Genomic DNA, 19167 nt, shown 5'->3' on the forward strand with positions numbered 1-19167 from the left:
CCAGCCTCCGACGATCATAGAGACTTCGGCGACCATCTGGTCCGCCGGAAATCTCTATGATCAACATCCGATCATAGCGGTGAGTCGGTAGAAGCACCGGAGGGCGGTGGGAGGGGGGGACGTCCCCTCTCGCCTCCCGTAAGAACGATCAAGCCGCGGAACAGCCACTATGATCATTCTTATGGTGTAGTGAATTGCCGGCTGAAAACGGCAGTATCTGAATGATGTCTGTAGCTACAGGCATCATTCAGATATACCCGCTCAAAGCCCGTCAGGTCATATGATGGCGGGTGGGAGTCAGGCGGTTAAAATTCTATCTATGTATTAGCAACAAAGTTAAAGGAATTTTAAAGTCAGAAGGTTTTTTTTTAGCTTAATGCATTCCTATGCATTAAGATAAAAAGCCCTCTGTGTGCAACAGCCCCCCTAATATTTACCTGAGACCCATCTCTGTCCAGCGATGTCCACGAGTGTCTCAGCCTTCCAGGACTCTCCCTCCTGATTGGCTGAGACACAGCAGCGGCACCATTGGCTCCCACTGCTGTCAATCAAAATCAGTTAGCCAATCAAGAGAGAAAGGGGGCGCTCAACAGGAGGGAGGGGCCAGAGCACAGAAGAGGCACCTGAGAAGAGGAGGATCTGGGCTGCTCTCTGCAAACCCACTGCAACAGAGCAGATAAGTATGTTTGTTATTTTTATTTAAAAAAAAAAAAAAGATGAGACTTTACAATCACTTTAAGCTTCCCATGTATACACACATACGAACATAGACGCATGCATCATGGATGCCTACATATGAAAACATTGATTGTGCCACACATGATAGATATCACCACACCAAAGTGATAGCAACAATTCTAGGGCCATCATTTATGGTTAACTCTGAACTGCTTAGCTGAATGGGCTTTTAAAGCTTTGCTTAATTTTGTGTATCCAGGTTTGTCACCATTTCACTGCCATTTGCAATTTTAGCTTTATGTGGAATCTATATATGCAGCCCAACCTCATCTTTTAGATTGTGCTTAAAATCTGGTAATATATTGCATTTCACAGATTTTTACTGACAATTTGGATTTGATAAACTGTTGTGCTATCTGACATAAAAGGGTATCTGATTTCACAAAATTGGTGAAAATTCACTTTGCAAACAATACCCAATCACATGCAGGAGATAAAAAAGGTTGTTTTGCTAGCACATAACTGAACAATGGAGGTCAACAGAACTTCACCTCATTCACTAAGCTAAGGGAAAATTCCATTGCAAAGAAAAAAATCCATTGCAAAGTGAACTGCCTGTTTGCATTAAGCAAATCAACCCCAAATAATACAGGCAGGTGTTTTACCACAAGTAGTATATACTTGGCCAGCAGCAGGACAGTTTTAATTAGGTATAGTGTATGCCTAACTTGTATTTTATCGATGGGGATAGGTAATATGGCGATTGTGAATGATAGAATATAAGGTGGTTCAGGTGCACACTGTTCTTGCATTTTTTTTCTTATAAATAATGCAACCACGTACTGAATAAAAAAAAAGCCTTCAATCATTAGATAAAAAAAGAAAGAAGTTGACTGCCCAAAGAGCAATCAGAGTTAAAGTATGGTTTCCTAACTGACCCTAATATCTCTCTATGCAGATTGTCAGCTTGCCCAATGCTTTTGCTGCAGCAGCTTCCAGTTCACTGACACTATGAATGCTTGGTCTTTCACCCTCGCTTTTATAAGGATGGGGGTAGCTTAACCAAAAGCCCCCTTATTGGCCTTTCTAAGCCCTCTGACCATGGTTCGAAGGTCATGCAGTAAATTGTGGTTTAAAAAAAAATCTCCTGAGCAAATCTGCACACAAATTTGCTGGAACCACAAATCATGACTGTGCAGGATTAGCCTCAAACCCATGGTAGTGACGAACCCTAACCTCATCCCTACTCATGAGATATGTTCCTTGTATAAAGTGACATTTGAAACAGTACATGCACTTTGAATCTATCCCTTACTAAATAATATACATATAATGATGAAGTTAATTAAGTTTTGTTTGCATATGTTCTAAATTTTAGAGAAGCATATCGGAAAACTCTCTTGTGGCGATGGATTTTTCTGGTCATAAAAGCAGAGTCATAGAAAATCCCACAGAAGCATTGTCCATTGCTCTTCAGGAGGGATTGTTATGGCGGGTATGTGTGATTTCTGCATTGCCATCTGTATTGTAGAACATGTTTTTTTCCATGCATGCATTGTTGTGTATGGAATGTTAACAAAATGGTCAGTATCTTTTTTCAAAAATACGTGGACTGTACCGAATGTAATGCAAATGTGGGCATAACTTTGTTTATTAACTTACATAGGCAGTTCAAATTTCAAATGTTAGTAGAGCTACGCAGACCATACACGGTTCAAATTCCGGCCAGTTCGGCAGGAACTGGCTGAGATCCGAACTGAATATGAGCAGGCTGAATGTACCAAGATGATCGATCGATCAACTTGGGTACAACCAGCATGCTGGGTTTTACCTGCGATAGCTGCTAGCAGTAATCACTGTCTTCTCCCGGCGGGGACCGTTTCCCCCACCGGGAGAAGACAGTGGGCCAGCAGGAGGGATTCCCGCATCAACACTGTCTGTGATGATGGGGGATTGAGCTCTTGATGAAGAAGGGGTACAGGGTGTTCAACATCCACAGAATGCTACAGAATGCTTACAGAGATGGCACAATGGACAATGGATGACACAATGGACAAAAGCAATGCCCTTCATTGGTGACTCTTGTCAGTGGTGTCATCTTCGTAAACATGCTGTATGTAAGCTCCTGTGGATGTTGAAAGTTGAAAGTACAAACACACATGCTCGGAATCAATTCTCACCAAACAAAATTTGGCAGAAGGCGTTCAAATGGTGGCGCTCAAGAGCTGAAATTCCTCATAGTACGTCACTACCTTCATGTTTGTTGGCCAACAATTGTGTACCGTTAGTATGCAAGACAAGTTCCTGGCGCACGTCCTTTGAACAAAAGTCTGACGCTCTGTTGGTGAACAATCTGACCGTGTGTACGAGGCTTTAGGCTGCATTCACACTTCAGCATTTTGAATCGCGGGCAGATTTGTCGAGATTCTGCTTGCGATTTGAAAGTGCCGATGTGTGAATGACAAAATTGCGGGACTCACATTTAAGATGCCATTCATTTGAATGACACCTTAAATCGCAGTGCGTGTCTTCCGTAATTGTTGCACGATAAATCTCGGCAACCCGCATCACCTGAAGCATGTCACCCAAAAGTAGCTCCTGAACTTTTTTTGGGCGGCATGCTTCACGCAATGTGGGTTGCCGCGATAGCCACGCGATTTATCGTGCAACAATCGCCACAGACCTGCACTGTGATTTTAGGTGTCATTCAAATGAATGGCATCTCAAATGTGAGTCCCTAGATTTGTCACTCGCACATCAGATCTTTCAGATCGCGGGCAGAATCGCTGCAAATCTGCCCAATGATTCAATACGTTAAGTGTGAATGTAGCCTTATCGCTATTTTTATTTTCACTTTGCAGATGGCATTGGTATTGTTGCATTTTTATTGCTCTTTTGTTGTAAAGCTCTTATATATTCAGTTTGTATGTCTTGATTTTTCAAGGCAAAACTCTAGGACAGGGTGGCTAGGGAGCCTTCTGGTTGTGACAGCTTGTAAATGTATGTTCTTATTAGATTCTTATGTGTGTTCCATTTTTTTTTTTTTATAAATAAATAACTGCTTTAATTAGTGATTTTATTTTCACCAGCTCGGAGTTCAGCTTTAAAGATAAAACACAGCTTAAAAAAAATTGTATCTTTGTTCATTATGATATTCAGTTTTCAATCATATTTTCAAAGATGGCATTTAGGCTACAACTGAACAAGCATGAACAAACATACTCTAATGAGATAAGAACTTGAGAGCAAAATACAAAAATATCCTGTGGCAAATCTGTACAGATATAAAGGTTTGTGCTCATATTTGTTGAAAAAAAATATTTATAAGATTTTTCCTTCATATCAGGGCAACTGATGAGGGAATAGGAAACCCCACAATAATAAGGTAAAATAGAATTAAAAGTCAATAAAAAATAGAAAAGTAAATAGTATGAAGTGCACAGGAGCAGCAATTCACCAGTTATAGTACTGGAACATTTTTATTGTTTTATTTTTAACACCTGCCTTTTCACGCACATGAACTGTAATGGCATCCCAGTCTTGGTCCGTAGGGTTCAATATTGAGTTGGCCCACCCTTTGCAGCTATAACAGCTTCTACCCTTCTGGGAACGCCATCCACAAGGTTTAGGAGTGTGTCTATGGGAATGTTTGATCATTCTTCCTCAAGTGCATTTGTGAGGCCAGGAAATGATGTGGACGAGAAGGCATTGCTCCCAGTCTCTGCTCTAATTCATCCCAAAGGTGTTCTATCGGGTTGAGGTCAGGACTGCAGGCCAGTCAAGTTCCTCCACCCCAAACTCACTCATCCAAGTCTTTAAGTACCTTGCTTTGCGTACTGGTCCAAATCATTTACTGGAGTAGGGAATTATGGAGTGGGGTTGTTTTTGATGGCTTGGGCTTGGCCCCCTAATTTCAGTGAAGGGAACTCTTAAGGCGTCAGCATTACAAGACCGTGGACCTTGTTTGTGCACTGGTGCACAGTCATGTTGGAACAGGAAGGGACCATCCCTAAACTGTTGCCACAAAGTTGGGAGCATGAAATTGTCCAAAATGTATTTGTATGCAGGCCAACTCAATATTGAACCCTAGGGACCAAGACAAGTATGCCATCAAAGCTCATGTGTGTGTAAAGGCAGGCATCACAATACTTTTGGTAATATAGAGTAGTGCTTTTCATGTTTACATGGCCTGTTGGAGGTACTTGAGGACAGGGTTGAGAACCACTGATATAGATTATATATATATATATATATATATATATATATATATATATATATATATATATATATATATATATATATATATATATATATATATATATATATATATATATATATATATATATATATATATATATATATATATATATATATATATATTCATTCATTTTATATAATAAAAAATATTAGCACTTATCAATTAATTTCATTACAGACAAATTACATTTTTTTTCACACAGAGAAAAAGCAGTGGTAGGATCAATTTACATGGAAGTTCTCAGAATTCTTCAATGAACTTAGGTAAGCATATTAAGTTAAAATCCAGCATTAAAATTTTTTTTTTTAAGTTTTAGTTTGAGTGGGGAATGGTAGAACCTATATTAGTTTTTTTACTGTTGACTGTGTCACCCCTGGGGATATTTTCTCTTACTTTCTGTCACCATGACTTTCCAATAGACCTATGGACAGCAATACAATTTTGACATATGGACAGCAATAAAAAAGCTTGGTAGAGGCAGGACTTTGCTTCCTAATGTCAGTACCTCCAGCATGAAGAGTGATCAGCACAGTAGTGACCTCACCAAATTACTCTCCAAACCTCTAGCAGTCAGAGGTTATGGGTGCCCAGGCACACTCACATACCAAAATTCTGCAAAAAACATTTTTAGGGTACTGCTTAGACACAGTTATCACTTCAAGATGTTTCATATGATAAAAAAAAAAGGAGTTGTGACCTGTCCACACCAAGAAATGCACTGACATGCCTCCTTCCCTGTCATTTGGCGCAAAAAAGAAGGGGATAGTAGCGGGACTTTGCGTGAGACATGTCAATGAATGTATAAGCTAATTGGTCAGAGTCAAATTGAATTGACCTGAAACCAGTATTATATCTATAATCCATAGTGTGGTGTACTGTCCATAGTTATTCGTAAAGCCTACAATACCATAATCGCAAAGGATTTTCAAGATGCTAATGGTACGAAATAGTTTAATAAAATTCATCTTTGGACATAGTACAAAAATAAAAAACAACATAGGACACAGTTAGGCATATACAGACCATCAGACAGTAGACATAATTCATACAATAGGTACAATTTCAAAGAAAAAATTATTTTACAATAAAACAATATGTGCATCCATAAGTTGTCAACGCGTTTCTTGGCTTTCAACCAATCATCAGGAGTCAGATGCAATTTAACTAAAATTAGAACAATGAAACATCTATTAGTACATAAGCAATTATGGATATGATATTGCAAATCTTCACTTTTGGCTACAGGTGCACATTAATGCTTAAACTGTTCAATTTACTTAATTTAGCATGTTCTGCAAAAAAATGGCCTTTTCCCACTATAAGGCTGCTATTACACTGTCAGCAATCTTTTAACAGCTGTTATGAAAAAAAAAGAATAAATATAAAGGTTATCACTCCTTAAAGTAGAACTATAGACAAAACTTTTTTTTTTCACTTTGGGTAGACTAGTTTGGATAACACTGGTTTCAGGTTGATGATACTGTAAATATTCAATAGCACAATTTTTTGCTAGAAATAGAAAACTTGCTCACTTACTTAAATTCCAACTTAATTCTACATTTGTTTAATCAATCAAAAAATGGCAGAAATGTATTAATGATGTTAATTTTTAATATAAGGTGCTTATTTTTCCTGTTACAATCTAGCTTAGTTCATAAGCATTTTAAAGCGAAAAAAAGCTGTATAGGAAAGGACCAACCAGATGTCAGTAAACTGGATTGACATTACCTAAGAGATGCTTTCTGATAAGTTTATGTGGATTAAACAACATAGGCAGCTAAGTTGCCATTTGGGTCACATTAGAAAGGACAGGTAGATACGTTTCCTACAGCAACCAATTGACCACCTTCTTGCCTCCAGGCCCCTCAGCTTCAATGCATTAAAATGTTCTGAATGAGCTCATATCTCAGCTCACTTGTTTTGAAGCGGGGTCTTCTAAACTAACCTTTTTCACATTAAAAAATATACTGGATATAAGAACAATTTCAATTCTACACTGTTATTCTGATTTCCTTTCTTTCCCTGCCTTTTGAAGACTTTATATAAGCCTGATTTTGTTTCCTTGTGCGGTAGAATGTTGGATGCTACTAAAGTATTGGTCCTTAATTTCGTTTAATTTTGTACATATTTTATAACTACTGAATTACAAAATCGTTCAAATATTTAGCAGTCCACATGTCACAACCCTGGTTCCACCATAAAATATCAAGAGATGAAGCTCAAAAACTGATACGTCAACAAGGACTTGTGAATGGGTAAGTTCAGTCTCATAGCTGATATTAATTAATGATCATAATTAATTCATTAAGAAATATATATATATATATATATATATATATATATATATATATAGATAGATATATATAAACATTCAGTAAATACCTTAAAAAAGGCATTAAAGTCAATTCAATAAAGGAAATAAATAAAAAAGGTATGCAGTAATTAAGTAGTAAATGTATAAAGTGATCTCGCGCAGTGTTAGAGAATCACATAAAAACCTGAATAGAGATCATTGAATAATGAATAATGTAACAATAAAGTGCGAATAATATCACAGTGCAAATATTAGATGGAGTGTCAATGAGTAAAGTGTCAGTGCAAACCATAAATTAAGTAGTGGTCCTGGCATGTAAAAATATAATAGCCAATTTGGAACAGTCCGTACCTTTTTGAATCAGTTTCGCATCAGTAATGCATAGAAACCTAAATATGTAAAAACACAGAATTATTGGGGCTGATTTACTTAAAGTATAACTAAAAGGAGTGGCTCAAGAAAGAGCACATTAAGGTCCTGGAGTGGCCTAGTCAGTCTCCAGACCTTAATCCCATAGAAAATATGTGGAGGGAGCTGAAGGTTCGAGTTACCAAACATCAGCCTTGAAACCTTAATGACTTGGAGAGGATCTGCAAAGAGGAGTGGGACAAAATCCCTCCTGAGATGTGCGCAAACCTGGGGGCCAACTACAAGAAACATCTGACCTCTGTGATTGCTAATAAGGGTTTCTCCATAACTACTAAGTCATGTTTTGCGAAGGGGTCAAATACTTATTTCACTCATTAAAATGCAAATCAATTTATAACTTTTTTAAAATGCATTTTTCTGGATATTTTTGTTGTTATTCTGTCTCTCACTGTTAAAAAAAAAACCTACCATTAAAATTCTAGACAATCATTACTTTGTCAGTGGGCAAACATACAAAATCAGCAGGGGGTCAAATACTTGTTTCCCTCACTGTATGCTTCAGGGACCGCACTAATTAGGCACATTTCTACGGTTTCAACCATTTTAGCTCTTTAGTAGCAATACAAACTGTCAGGGGTGCCAAACCTTCTCCACTGTATCCGTTCCACTAAATATCATTTCATGGGATACTGTAAAATACCGAATAGTTTCATGAGATAAATACCTCACATCCTGATGAAATAACTAAGCTTTATTTTAGTAGCATTTACAGTATTTGTGAATTTCACAAACAGTTTTGAAAAACGTTATGAGCTATTTTACTGCAATTTTTAAAAAGGAAAATACCTCTTTGTGAATTGAGCCCGGTTAATGTGTGTTAGAGATTCTACATCCTTGTTACTAATTGCATAAGCTTAATAAGCATTATGTTTAGGAATAGAAGTTGCATGGAAAATGCATCTACAGCATCCTTAATGAAACATAACAGGCAATTGTATCCTCTCCTAACACTTATTGTGTGCATGTGACAAGAAAATAGAAGTAGATTTTAATTGGCAGATCCAATGATCTTTGTGGATAGCAATAGAAGGAGAAAACATTAAAGTTTATATTTACACACTTGCTTAACTGCTTCAGCCCCGGAAGATTTTACCCCCTTCCTGACAAGAGCACTTTTTTGCGATTCGGCACTGCGTCGCTTTAACTGACAATTGCGCAGTCGTGCGACGTTGCACCCAAACAAAATTGACGTCCTTTTTTTCCCCACAAATAGAGCTTTCTTTTGGTGGTATTTGATCACCTCTGCGGTTTTTATTTTTTGCGCTATAAACTAAAAAAACTACCATTTTGAAAAAAAAGCATTATTTTTTACTTTTTGCTATAATAAATATCCTCAAAAATATATAAAAAAAACTATTTTTTTCCTCAGTTTAGGCCGATATGTATTCTTCTACATGTTTTTGGTAAAAAAAAAAAAAAAAATCGCAATAAGCGTATATTGATTGGTTTGAGCAAAAGTTATAGCGTCTATAAAACAGGGGATAGTTTTATGGCATTTTTATTATACATCTTTTTTTTACTAGTAATAACGGCAATCTGCGATTTTTATCGGGACTGCGACATCATGGAGGACACATCGGACAATTTTTACACATTTTTGGGACCATTGGCATTAATACAGCGATCAGTGCTATAAAAATGCATTGATTAATGTAAAAATGTCACTGTCAGGTAAGGGGTTAACACTAGGGGGCGATCAAAGGGTTAATTGTGTTCCCGAGTGTGTGTTCTAACTGAAGGGGGGAGGGGACTGTGTAGGGGAGATGACAGATTGCTGTTCATACTCTGTATGAACAGACAATCTGTCTCTTCTCCCCTCAGAGAACCGCAAACTGTGTGTTTACACAGACAGATCCTGGTTCTCCGTTTGTCAGCCGCGATCGCGGGAGCCCAGCGGTGATCGTGACTGCCGGGCACTCGCATCGGCTCCAGGGTGAGCAGCAGGTGCGCGCGCGCCCCCTAGTGGCCACAGGGCGAAGCGAAGTAACATGACGTCGGTTCGCCCAGCCGTGCCATTCTGCTGCAGTTCAACTGCGGCGGCTGGTCGGCAAGTGGTTAATGTTTCACAATATATTAAAGAACTTTTAAATTTATACTTGTTCTTTAAATTCCTACCATATTTCAAAAAACATTATTTTTAAGACTTTATAAGTAGATAATATACTGTAAAGAAAGTTTCTGAGTTAATGTTTTTATTTCTGGATCAGAGAGGCGTTTTGAAGTTCAGCTGTTATGTAGTCTATGCCAGCTGGTGGACTACACAAACTTGACAGCTTGGACCTATAGGGATAAATCAATACTCAAGCCATTGAAGTTTCTTTGAAAGCATAATCACATGCTTCAGCATTATCTCCTTCCACTTCTAACCCAGAGATCTATTTTTAAGTCCTATCTGATATTCTGAACGCTTTCTAAATTTTTTACAGTGCTATTCAGACAGTAAATTGTGCAGAAGAGCACATACAAGAACAAAAAAAAAAAAGCATATATACAGATTCTTTTTTTGTTGTAAATAAACATTCATAATTCCCTAAGGATGGCTCAATAAAATTGAGAGATGAGACAAGAATTCTATGCAATAATTAGTCAATCAGGGGATAACGGCAATACAATTAAGCCCTCGTTCACGCTGAACACAGCTTTGAAATCGTGCAAGTTCATCTGAACTCACACAATTTCAAAGCCCCATTTCAGTCCGGCTTTGGGGGCAACTTGAAAGACATTTTATCAGGTTCATGCACAGATGTCTATTGAAATCGCCCCCAAAGTTGCCAAAAGTAGTGCAGTAACTACTTTTGGAAATCAGTGCGCGCCGCAAAGTCGGCGTCGCACCGATTGGGACGCTCTTATTTCCGGCAATAGGTTCGGATTTGACATGCGATTTGACCTGTCAATGTGCATGTCAAATCGCGCCGATGTGAACGGGGGCTAAGTGCTAATGGAGATAAGAGTTTTGCAATCAATCTGATGTCATTGAGATTATTTTGTACCTTAAATTTTTGTATTTTTTCTAGAGTATTTTTGCTCCGTGACAGCCAAAGTGCACCAAAATCATTTGTTCTTTCCATGTGTCATGGGCAGAAGATAAAGCATTTTCAGATTTCACCAGTAAGTTTTTATTTGTAGTATAATGTATACTTGTATGAAAAAAACAAGCAGGATTATCCATTAAGGCAGTGCGGAGGACAATGAAAATGTGTAAAGGGTATCCCATAGCAACCACTCAAATTTTAGATGGTTTGCATACTGTAGTAGCATGACGGGTCATGTGCTTTCCCACTTCCCTTAAAAGCAACAAGCAGTCTCCGGATACTCTGTATTTTAGGTTAAAGTAGGACCATAGCCTCCTAATAAAGAAAAAATGTGTGTGTGTATATATTTTTTTACACTCATTGGCCACTTTATTAGGTGCACCTTGCTAGTACCAGGTTGAACCCCCTTTTCAGAACTGTCTTAATTGCTTGTGGCATAGATTCAACAAGGTGTTGGAAAAATTCCTCAGAGATTTTGGACCATATTGACATGATAGCATCACGCAGTTGCTGCAGATTTGTCGGCTGCACATCCATGATGCGGATCTGGTGACTGTGGAGGCCATTGGAGTACAGTGACCTCATTGTCATGTTCAAGAAACCAGTGGTGAGATGATTTGAGCTTTTTTGTTTTTTTGTTACAAGGTAGGATGGATCCATGCTTTTATGTTGTTTATGCCAAATTCTGACCCTACCATCTGAATGTCGCAGCTGAAATCGAGACTCATCAGACCAGGCAACGTTTTTCCAATCTTCTATTGTCCAGTTTTGGTGAGCCTGTGTGAGTTGTAGCCTCAGCTTCCTGGTGCTATCTGACAGGAGTAGCACCCGGTGTGGTCTTCTGCTGCTGTATCCTATCTGCTTAAAGTTTTGATGTGTTGTGCATTCAGAGATCTATATACCTTGGTTGTAACGAGTGGTTATTTGTGTTACTGTTTCCTTTCTATCATCTCAAACCAGCCCATTCTCCTCTGACATCAACAAGGCATTTTCGTCCACACAACTGCCACTCACTGGATATTTTCTCTTTTTAAAAACCATTCTCTGTAAACCCTAGAGATGGTTGTGTGTGAAAATCCCAGTAGATCAGCAATTTTTGAAATACTCAGACCAGCCCATCTGGCACCAACTACCATGCTATGTTCAAAGTCACTGAAATCTCCTTTCTTCCCCATTCTGATGTTCGGATTTAAACTTTAGCAAGTTGTTTTCACTACATCTAGATGACTAAATGCATTGAGTAGCTGACATGTGATTAGCTGATTAGTAATTTGTGTTACCATGCAATTTAACAGGTGTACCTAATAAAGTGGCCGGTGAGTGTATATATACTGTGGCACTTAATTTTAAGGGCATCTGCACTTACAGTTTTCTCTGCAAAGTCCCACAAACACCATAGGGGGGATTTACTATAACTGGAGCACTCAGAATCTGGTGCAGCTGTGTATGGTAGCCAATTTCCTTCTAACTCCAGCTTGTTCAATTAAGCTTTGACAATAAAACCTGGAAGCTGATTGGTTTCTATGCAGAACTGCACCAGATTTTGCACGCTCCAGTTTTATTAAATCAACCCCCTTGTTACCCTGCTAGTGATGCATTGTTGCCACACCATCACAGGAAGCTGCATTAGGTGATAACACAGCTTCCTATGATGGTGTGGCAACAATGCTAATCTGCTCCTGAATTCAGAGCAGAGTTGCCACTTTATGTAGGCTGCGCCTGCTTACAGTACAGTGGGAGAAAAAAAGTTGCAGGCAGTGTGGCTACCAGCATTGTCACTGCTAATTTACAAGCCTGTACTTCACACCTAGTCCTGACCACCTTTGTCAACTGTGTATTTTCCCACAAACTAAACATGACAGTTTGATTTATATTATACTCAGTTTTTGCATATCATAATATATGACTTGATCACACATATTGTTACACTATTCTGTGACGTGTGGAGATGTGTCTAAAATTACTGTTCACATTGATGCTACTTTCAAATTGTGCTACTTCACTTAAAGCAGAGGAAATTTTTTTTTTAAAGTCAACAGCTACAAATACTGCAGCTGCTGACTTTTAAAATAAGGACACTTACCTGTCCAGGGTGCCCGCGATGTCAGCACCCGAGGCCCAACCGTCCCTCTGTCCTCGGGTGCTGCCGCCGCCATCTTCGGTAAGGGAATCAGGAATTCTGGCACTCCTCTCCTACATGTAAAAATCATCATATTTTTGCTAGAAAATTACTCAGAACCCCCAAATATTTTATATATTTTTTAGCAGAGACCCTAGGGAATAAAATGACGATTGTTGCAGCTTTTTATGTCACACTGTATTTGCGCAGCAATTTTTCAAACGCTTTTTTTTTTTTGGAATAAAAACTGTTTCATGAATAAAGAAAAACAAAACACTAATGTATGATTTGAAAGATGACGTTACACCGAGTATTAAATACCTAACATGTCATGCTTTAAAATTGCGCACGCTCATGGAATGGCACCAAACTTCGGCACTAAACAACCCCTATAAGCGAGAATTTTTACAGGTTACCTGTTTAGAATTTTGGGCTAGAATTGTTGCTCTCACTTTAATGTTCGTGGCGATACCTCACATGTGTGGTTTGAACGCCATTTACATATGTGGGCAAGACGTAAGTATGGGTTCGCTTCTGCGTGCGAGCACGCAGGGACGGGACAGTTTCTATTTTTATTTTATTTTTTATTATTATTGTTTATTTTATTTTTACACTTTCCCTTAAAAAAAAAAATTTGATCACTTTTATTCCTATTACAAGGAATGTAAACATCCCTTGTAATATAAATAGGACAGGACAGGTCCTCTTTACAGAGAGATCTGGGGTCTATATAGCCTTGAAAGACTGAGATTAAAAAAAAAAAAGCGATTTCAGCCTTTCCTGTTAAAAAAAAAGGCAGTGTTTACATCTGCCCAGGCCGGACGTGACATCATACCATCGTGCCCGGCCTCCGAAGGTCATAGAGACTGCCGGGTATTCTCTATGATAAACTTCTGCCGCCAGCCGATTCATTCTTCCAGCTCGCCAATCACATGGGCGAGCTGGTAGAAGCACCGGAGGGCTACGAGGGGGGGGGAAGTTCCCTCCCGCCTCCTGTAAAAATAATCAAGCGGCTGAACAGCTGCTATTATTGTTTTTACAGTGCAGGAAATCGCCGGCAATTCAAATATCCCCACTCAAAGTCCAGGACGTCATATGACATACAGCAGACGGGAAGTGGTTAACTGGCTTTCTGATAAAAGTGGTCCCTGCGGCGAGATCACTTTTATCGGTGGCAGGAGAGGGGCCCCCCCTCCCGCCATGATCAGGTGCCCTCTGTCGCTTACCGGAGCCGTCGGTAGCGGCGGAGGCGATCGCGTCCTACTCCGTGCTGTGCCTGGAGACGAGTGAGGCTAAGATGGCGCCCACTGGTCTCCATGACACTGCTGGCCGGAAGCGACGTCAAAACGTCACTTCCGCCCACGCCTCTTAAAGGCATATTTTTTTCAATGTCATTTTTTTAAATGACTTTTTTTTTTTTTTTTTTTTTTAAATTGCATTTTAGTGTAATCCTGTCCTGCTTTTTTCTATTACAAAGGATGTTTACATTCCTTGTAATAGGAATAAAAGTGACACAATTTTTTTTTTTAAACAGTGTAAAAATAAATAAAATAATGTAAAATAAATAATAAAAATAATTTTTTTTTTTAAAACCCCCCCCATCCCGACGAGCTCGCACGCAGAAGCGAACGCATACGCGAGTAGCGCCCGCGTATGAAAATGGTGGTCAAACCACACATGTGAGGTATCGCCGCGACCGGTAGAGCGAGAGCAATAATTCTAGCTCTAGACCTCCTCTGTAACGCAAAACATGCAACCTGTAGAATTTTTTAAACGTCGCCTATGGAGATTTTTGAGGGTAAAAGTTTGACGCCATTCCATGAGCAGGCGCAATTTTGAAGCGTGACATGTTGGGTATCAATTTACTTGGCGTAACATTATATTTCACAATATAAAAAAAAATTGGGCTAACTTTACTGTTGTCTTATTTTTTTATTCAAAAAATTTAATTTTTTCCAAAAAAAGTGCGCTTATAAGACCGATGTGCAAATATGGTGCAAAAAAAAGTATTGCAACGACCACCATTTTATTCTCTAGGGTGTTAGAAAAAAATATATATATTTTCTAGCAAAAAAACCTGTTCTAAACATGTAAACGCCTAAAATCCAAAACGAGGCTGGTCCTTAAGTGGTTAAAGTAGCATGATTTCAAAGTAGCAGGTCAGCGCGATTTCAGGTGCTACTTGGCTGACCTCTGTGCCACTTCATGCACTGTCTATGCAAGTTGCACCTGAAATTGCAAAAAGTAGTGCAGGAACCTTTTTTTTTCAAATATGTGCAGCACCGCAAAGTCAGAGTCGCATCGATTTGATTGCCGACAATATGGTGCAACTTGTCATGCGATTTGGAACTGTTAAATCGCATGACAAGCGCACCGGTGTGAACAGTCTCTGACTGTGAGCTGCAGTGTCTGAGAGGGTGGGCAAGTGAGACATACAGTATAAGGAGGATATTGCTATGTCAGGGATTGTAAAAAAAAAAAGTTATTTTGTTAATTTTATTTATGGCATCACAGCAACTGGATTTAAGACTTGTTTAGACTGTGATATAGGAACCTTTAGTTGTATAACAAAGCAGAAGTGGCAACTGGTCCTCAATCGTACATAATAATGTTGGCGATAGGGGCTTTATCGTACTGATAATGTTGGTGATAGGGGCTTTATCGTACTGATAATGTTGGTGATAGAGGCTTTATCGTACTGATAATGTTGGTGATAGAGGCTTTATCGTACTGATAATGTTGGTGATAGAGGCTTTATCGTACTGATAATGTTGGTGATAGAGGCTTTATCGTACTGATAATGTTGGTGATAGAGGCTTTATCGTACTGATAATGTTGGTGATAGAGGCTTTATCGTACTGATAATGTTGGTGATAGGGGCTTTAATAGACCAGTATAATATTCTGTTTTGGATTATCTCCAAGGTAAAAGAGCTTTATGTTGCTCATTACCAATGACATAATTTTAATTGTTTCTCTTTGCCTGGAATTTAAATGGACAGACTCAGCTTTGCCACTGACAAAATGGGTTAAGTAGGGAAATGAATCTATGAAGTGCTGCATTCCCTTGAGTTCATACACTTGAGTGCATAGTTGATTCAGTAGACTGCTCTCTTTTGTGCATACACCATGGTTTAGCTTTTGTGACTAACATATCCAGGAATGTAAAAAAAAAAGTGCTACACTATTAACTGGTCCAGGAAAAGTTTAATGTTTGTAGTGTCCATTCAAAGGCCAACATGTTTCAGGGGCTTGAACAATGTTGAAACTGGAAGAATCTGGAGGGATGTAAGTCAAGAATTTTGTTAAAAGCAGAGCGCTGTGGTTGAATGAAAAGAGCCTGCTTCACTTTTGGCAAAAACAGACAATCTGAACAATAAAATATTTCTGGTCCATTCAATACGTAAAAACAATAAATTCATAGTGTGTTATTTTTTTTTTTAATTTTAATTTACAAAAACAGATCCAGTATTACTTGTAATCAGCTGTTTGGTGAAATTAGGAAACATGATTTCAAATCCTGGATTGAAGGCAGCTGTATAACAGAAGGGAATTCTCTTACACTACAGAAGTCTAAGGCAGTGACATAAAAAAAAATAATACATAAAAATTGGAGGAGCTAAAGCTTGACTTGTTATTTGCTCATGAAAACACAATAGTAAAAACGTGGAACAGAACCTTCATCCAATGGATCCTGCAGGGGCAATGGTCTACCAATTTAATTCTAGATATTTTTGAATGGAAAACAGTATTAGGATATTTTGACAATATACTGTATATCCCCATTAAGAGGAGAACATATTTGAAGGCACCATAAAATATAAAAAAACAGCTCTGCAGTTCCTAAACAGTTACCCTGCTTCCCCGAAAATAAGACCTAGCGTGATTGTCAGTGATGGCTGCAATATAAGCCCTACCCCCAAAATAAGCCCTACCCTGTTTCCCCGAAAATAAGCCCTACTCTGAAAATAAGACCTACAAGGACTTTAACTAGGGCTTATTTGGGGGGTAGGGCTTATATTACAGCCATCACCGACAATCACGCTAGGTCTTATTTTCGGGGAAACAGGGTACTGTATGGGGAATTGGCAGTAGTACTGGGGGCTTCCTTTTCCCCCTCATGTGTACAGAACAGTGTCTTCCCCATATAATAATGTGCTGCAAGCCTCCAACTTCTGATTAGCAGCCAGCATAGGTGAATTGGCAGCCAGGAGCTGGCTGCACATTTCTTGCATGTAAGATGCTAATCAGCCCATATGAAATGGTCCTTGATCAGGTGCACACCCCCATGTAGTCCCTTAGGATGCTTTGACGCTGGGGTGGCGGGTCCGTTAGCGGTAAAGCACAGCTAGATTTAGCGGCACTTTACCGCTGTTTAAGCGGTGCTTTTCGGCCACTGGGGGGGGCTTTTAAACCCCAAGAAATGGGTAAGAAGGTGTTAAAAGCGGCCGTGTTGCGGTGCTTCGGAAGTGCTGACCATTCATTCCAATGGACAGGGGCGGTGTAGGAGCGCCAAGGCCGGGACAAGGGAAGGGCAAGAGGGATGGCTGCCCGGGGCACTGTGGTATCGTGGGAGGTGGGGGGGCGCCACAAGGAGAATGGGGGAGAAGGGATTTGTGTTGGAGGGGGAAATTGGGGGGGCGGCAGGGGGTAAGTATTATTTTAGGAAAGGAAATTGGGGGGGGTGCTAAGAGTGGTGATCTAAGGAGATCTGTGTTGGGAGCGGGATTGGGGAAGAGTATTTGTGCTAGGAGGGGGGATTTGGGGGGAATCTGAGCTGGGAGGGAGGGATTTAAAGTGTGGGGGAGGGGAAATTTTAGGGGTAAAGGATTTGTGCTAGGAGAGTTGAATTTTATTTGAGGGGGTCATTTAAACTGGGGGGATTTGGGGGGTGGATGGGGGGGGGGCAAAAAGTTGTGCTGAGAGGGGGAATTTCAGCAGGGGGGGTCAATTTGTACTTGGAGGAGGGGGAATTTATGCTTAGGGGGTAAGCATGCAGATTAGTGCTCAGCAGTGTTTTTGTGGGGGGACACATATGGCTAATGCATCTTGGAGAGGGAGCGCAGTTTGCCATGTTCGCCCTGGGCTCTAGATAACCTTGTCCCGGCACTGAGGAGCGCTGTTTACAGCGCTCTTGCACCGCCCCAAAGATTCTGCTTGCAGGACTTTTTTTCCCGTCCCGCAAGCGAATCGCAGTTCAGGCATGAGAGGCAGTTGTCAGGCGCTTTACAGGGACTAGGGGTCTTAAGAAGGTGGAGAGGTTTTTCTCATTCAAAATTTTGCATGTGGGGCTGCTATAGGTATAACTATGGTGTTTTTACATCACATTGCAATGTTTATGAACTTATTATTTGCAGTAGGGCCTTATTTGTATTTGTTGTGACCATTTTATTTTTTTAAATTATTTTTACTATTTTCATTTTTTTATTTATTTTTTTCAGTGTGCGTTGCTGATTCTTTTTTTTGTCTTTGACCAGATAGAAGATGAAGGAGAGCTGTACTACACATTAGATGAAGGACACACAAGATTTACAGATTTGACACAACTTGTTGAATTTCATCAGTTGAATAAGGGAATATTGCCATGTACACTGAAGCACTACTGTACCCGTGTTACAGTCTAATGTTAATATGTTCAAAATACTGTAAATATTTTTCACCAAATCATGACATGATTGAAAATGTACAGTGACAGAACGAGACTTATTTAGGCAACAATGCAAGGAGCGTGGGCAAAATGCACCAGCATTGAGGATGAAAAAGTGCAGTAACCCACTGCAACCAGAAAACTATTGTTAACTAAATAGACTGCAGTAACCTGAGCTCTGATTGGTAAATGTTTACTGCAATTTTCACATCTCTTTTGATGTTCTCATTTTAATGGTTAGGCCTGGTTGGGATTATACTGTAAAGAAAATATTCCTTGCACTTATTTTAAAAAAAGAAAATCGAAAAAATATGCTTGTTTAATAAGGCAGATAAGGGTGTAAAATGCATAATAACCAATAAAAAAATCTTGTTTTACTTGTTATAAGTTGCTACACATTGCAAATTATCATGGACCTTTGAATTCAGAACAAAAACAGCAGGTTTGCTTTCACCCTCCACCAATCCCCACCAGCGCATATGATCACCTTTACTTCTCTCCCCTGCTGCTGCTTTTAGTGCCAAGAATAAAAGGAAATGCCTGACACTACTGGATATGGAGAAGCATGTTACCCCCTGTGCCAAAGCTGGCCTAATCAACACTGCCACAGGGTATTCCTTAGTCCTGTGTGAGCGTAGACTTTGCCTACTATACAGGAACTTCCATTGCTTCTGGCAGAAGAAAAGAGCAG

The 19167-nt window shown here is 39.4% G+C and overlaps 1 protein-coding gene across 2 annotated transcripts in view; it reads left to right on the top strand.

Annotated features, from left to right (window-relative positions):
• GRB14 (growth factor receptor bound protein 14) overlaps positions 1-18863 on the top strand; it is a 113275-nt gene extending 94412 nt beyond the window's left edge. For both annotated transcript variants that reach the window (XM_073634027.1, XM_073634028.1), the window contains 5 exons: positions 2057-2173; positions 5139-5199; positions 7104-7191; positions 10694-10787; positions 18307-18863. In XM_073634027.1, the coding sequence (XP_073490128.1) occupies positions 2057-2173; positions 5139-5199; positions 7104-7191; positions 10694-10787; positions 18307-18453 (507 nt within the window). In that variant the 3' untranslated portion in view covers positions 18454-18863. The remainder of the gene's footprint in view (positions 1-2056; positions 2174-5138; positions 5200-7103; positions 7192-10693; positions 10788-18306) is intronic.
• Positions 18864-19167: the final 304 nt, after the last annotated feature.

Source organism: Aquarana catesbeiana, linkage group LG06 (genome assembly GCF_042186555.1).
Source record: "Aquarana catesbeiana isolate 2022-GZ linkage group LG06, ASM4218655v1, whole genome shotgun sequence".
Taxonomy (NCBI): domain Eukaryota; kingdom Metazoa; phylum Chordata; class Amphibia; order Anura; family Ranidae; genus Aquarana; species Aquarana catesbeiana.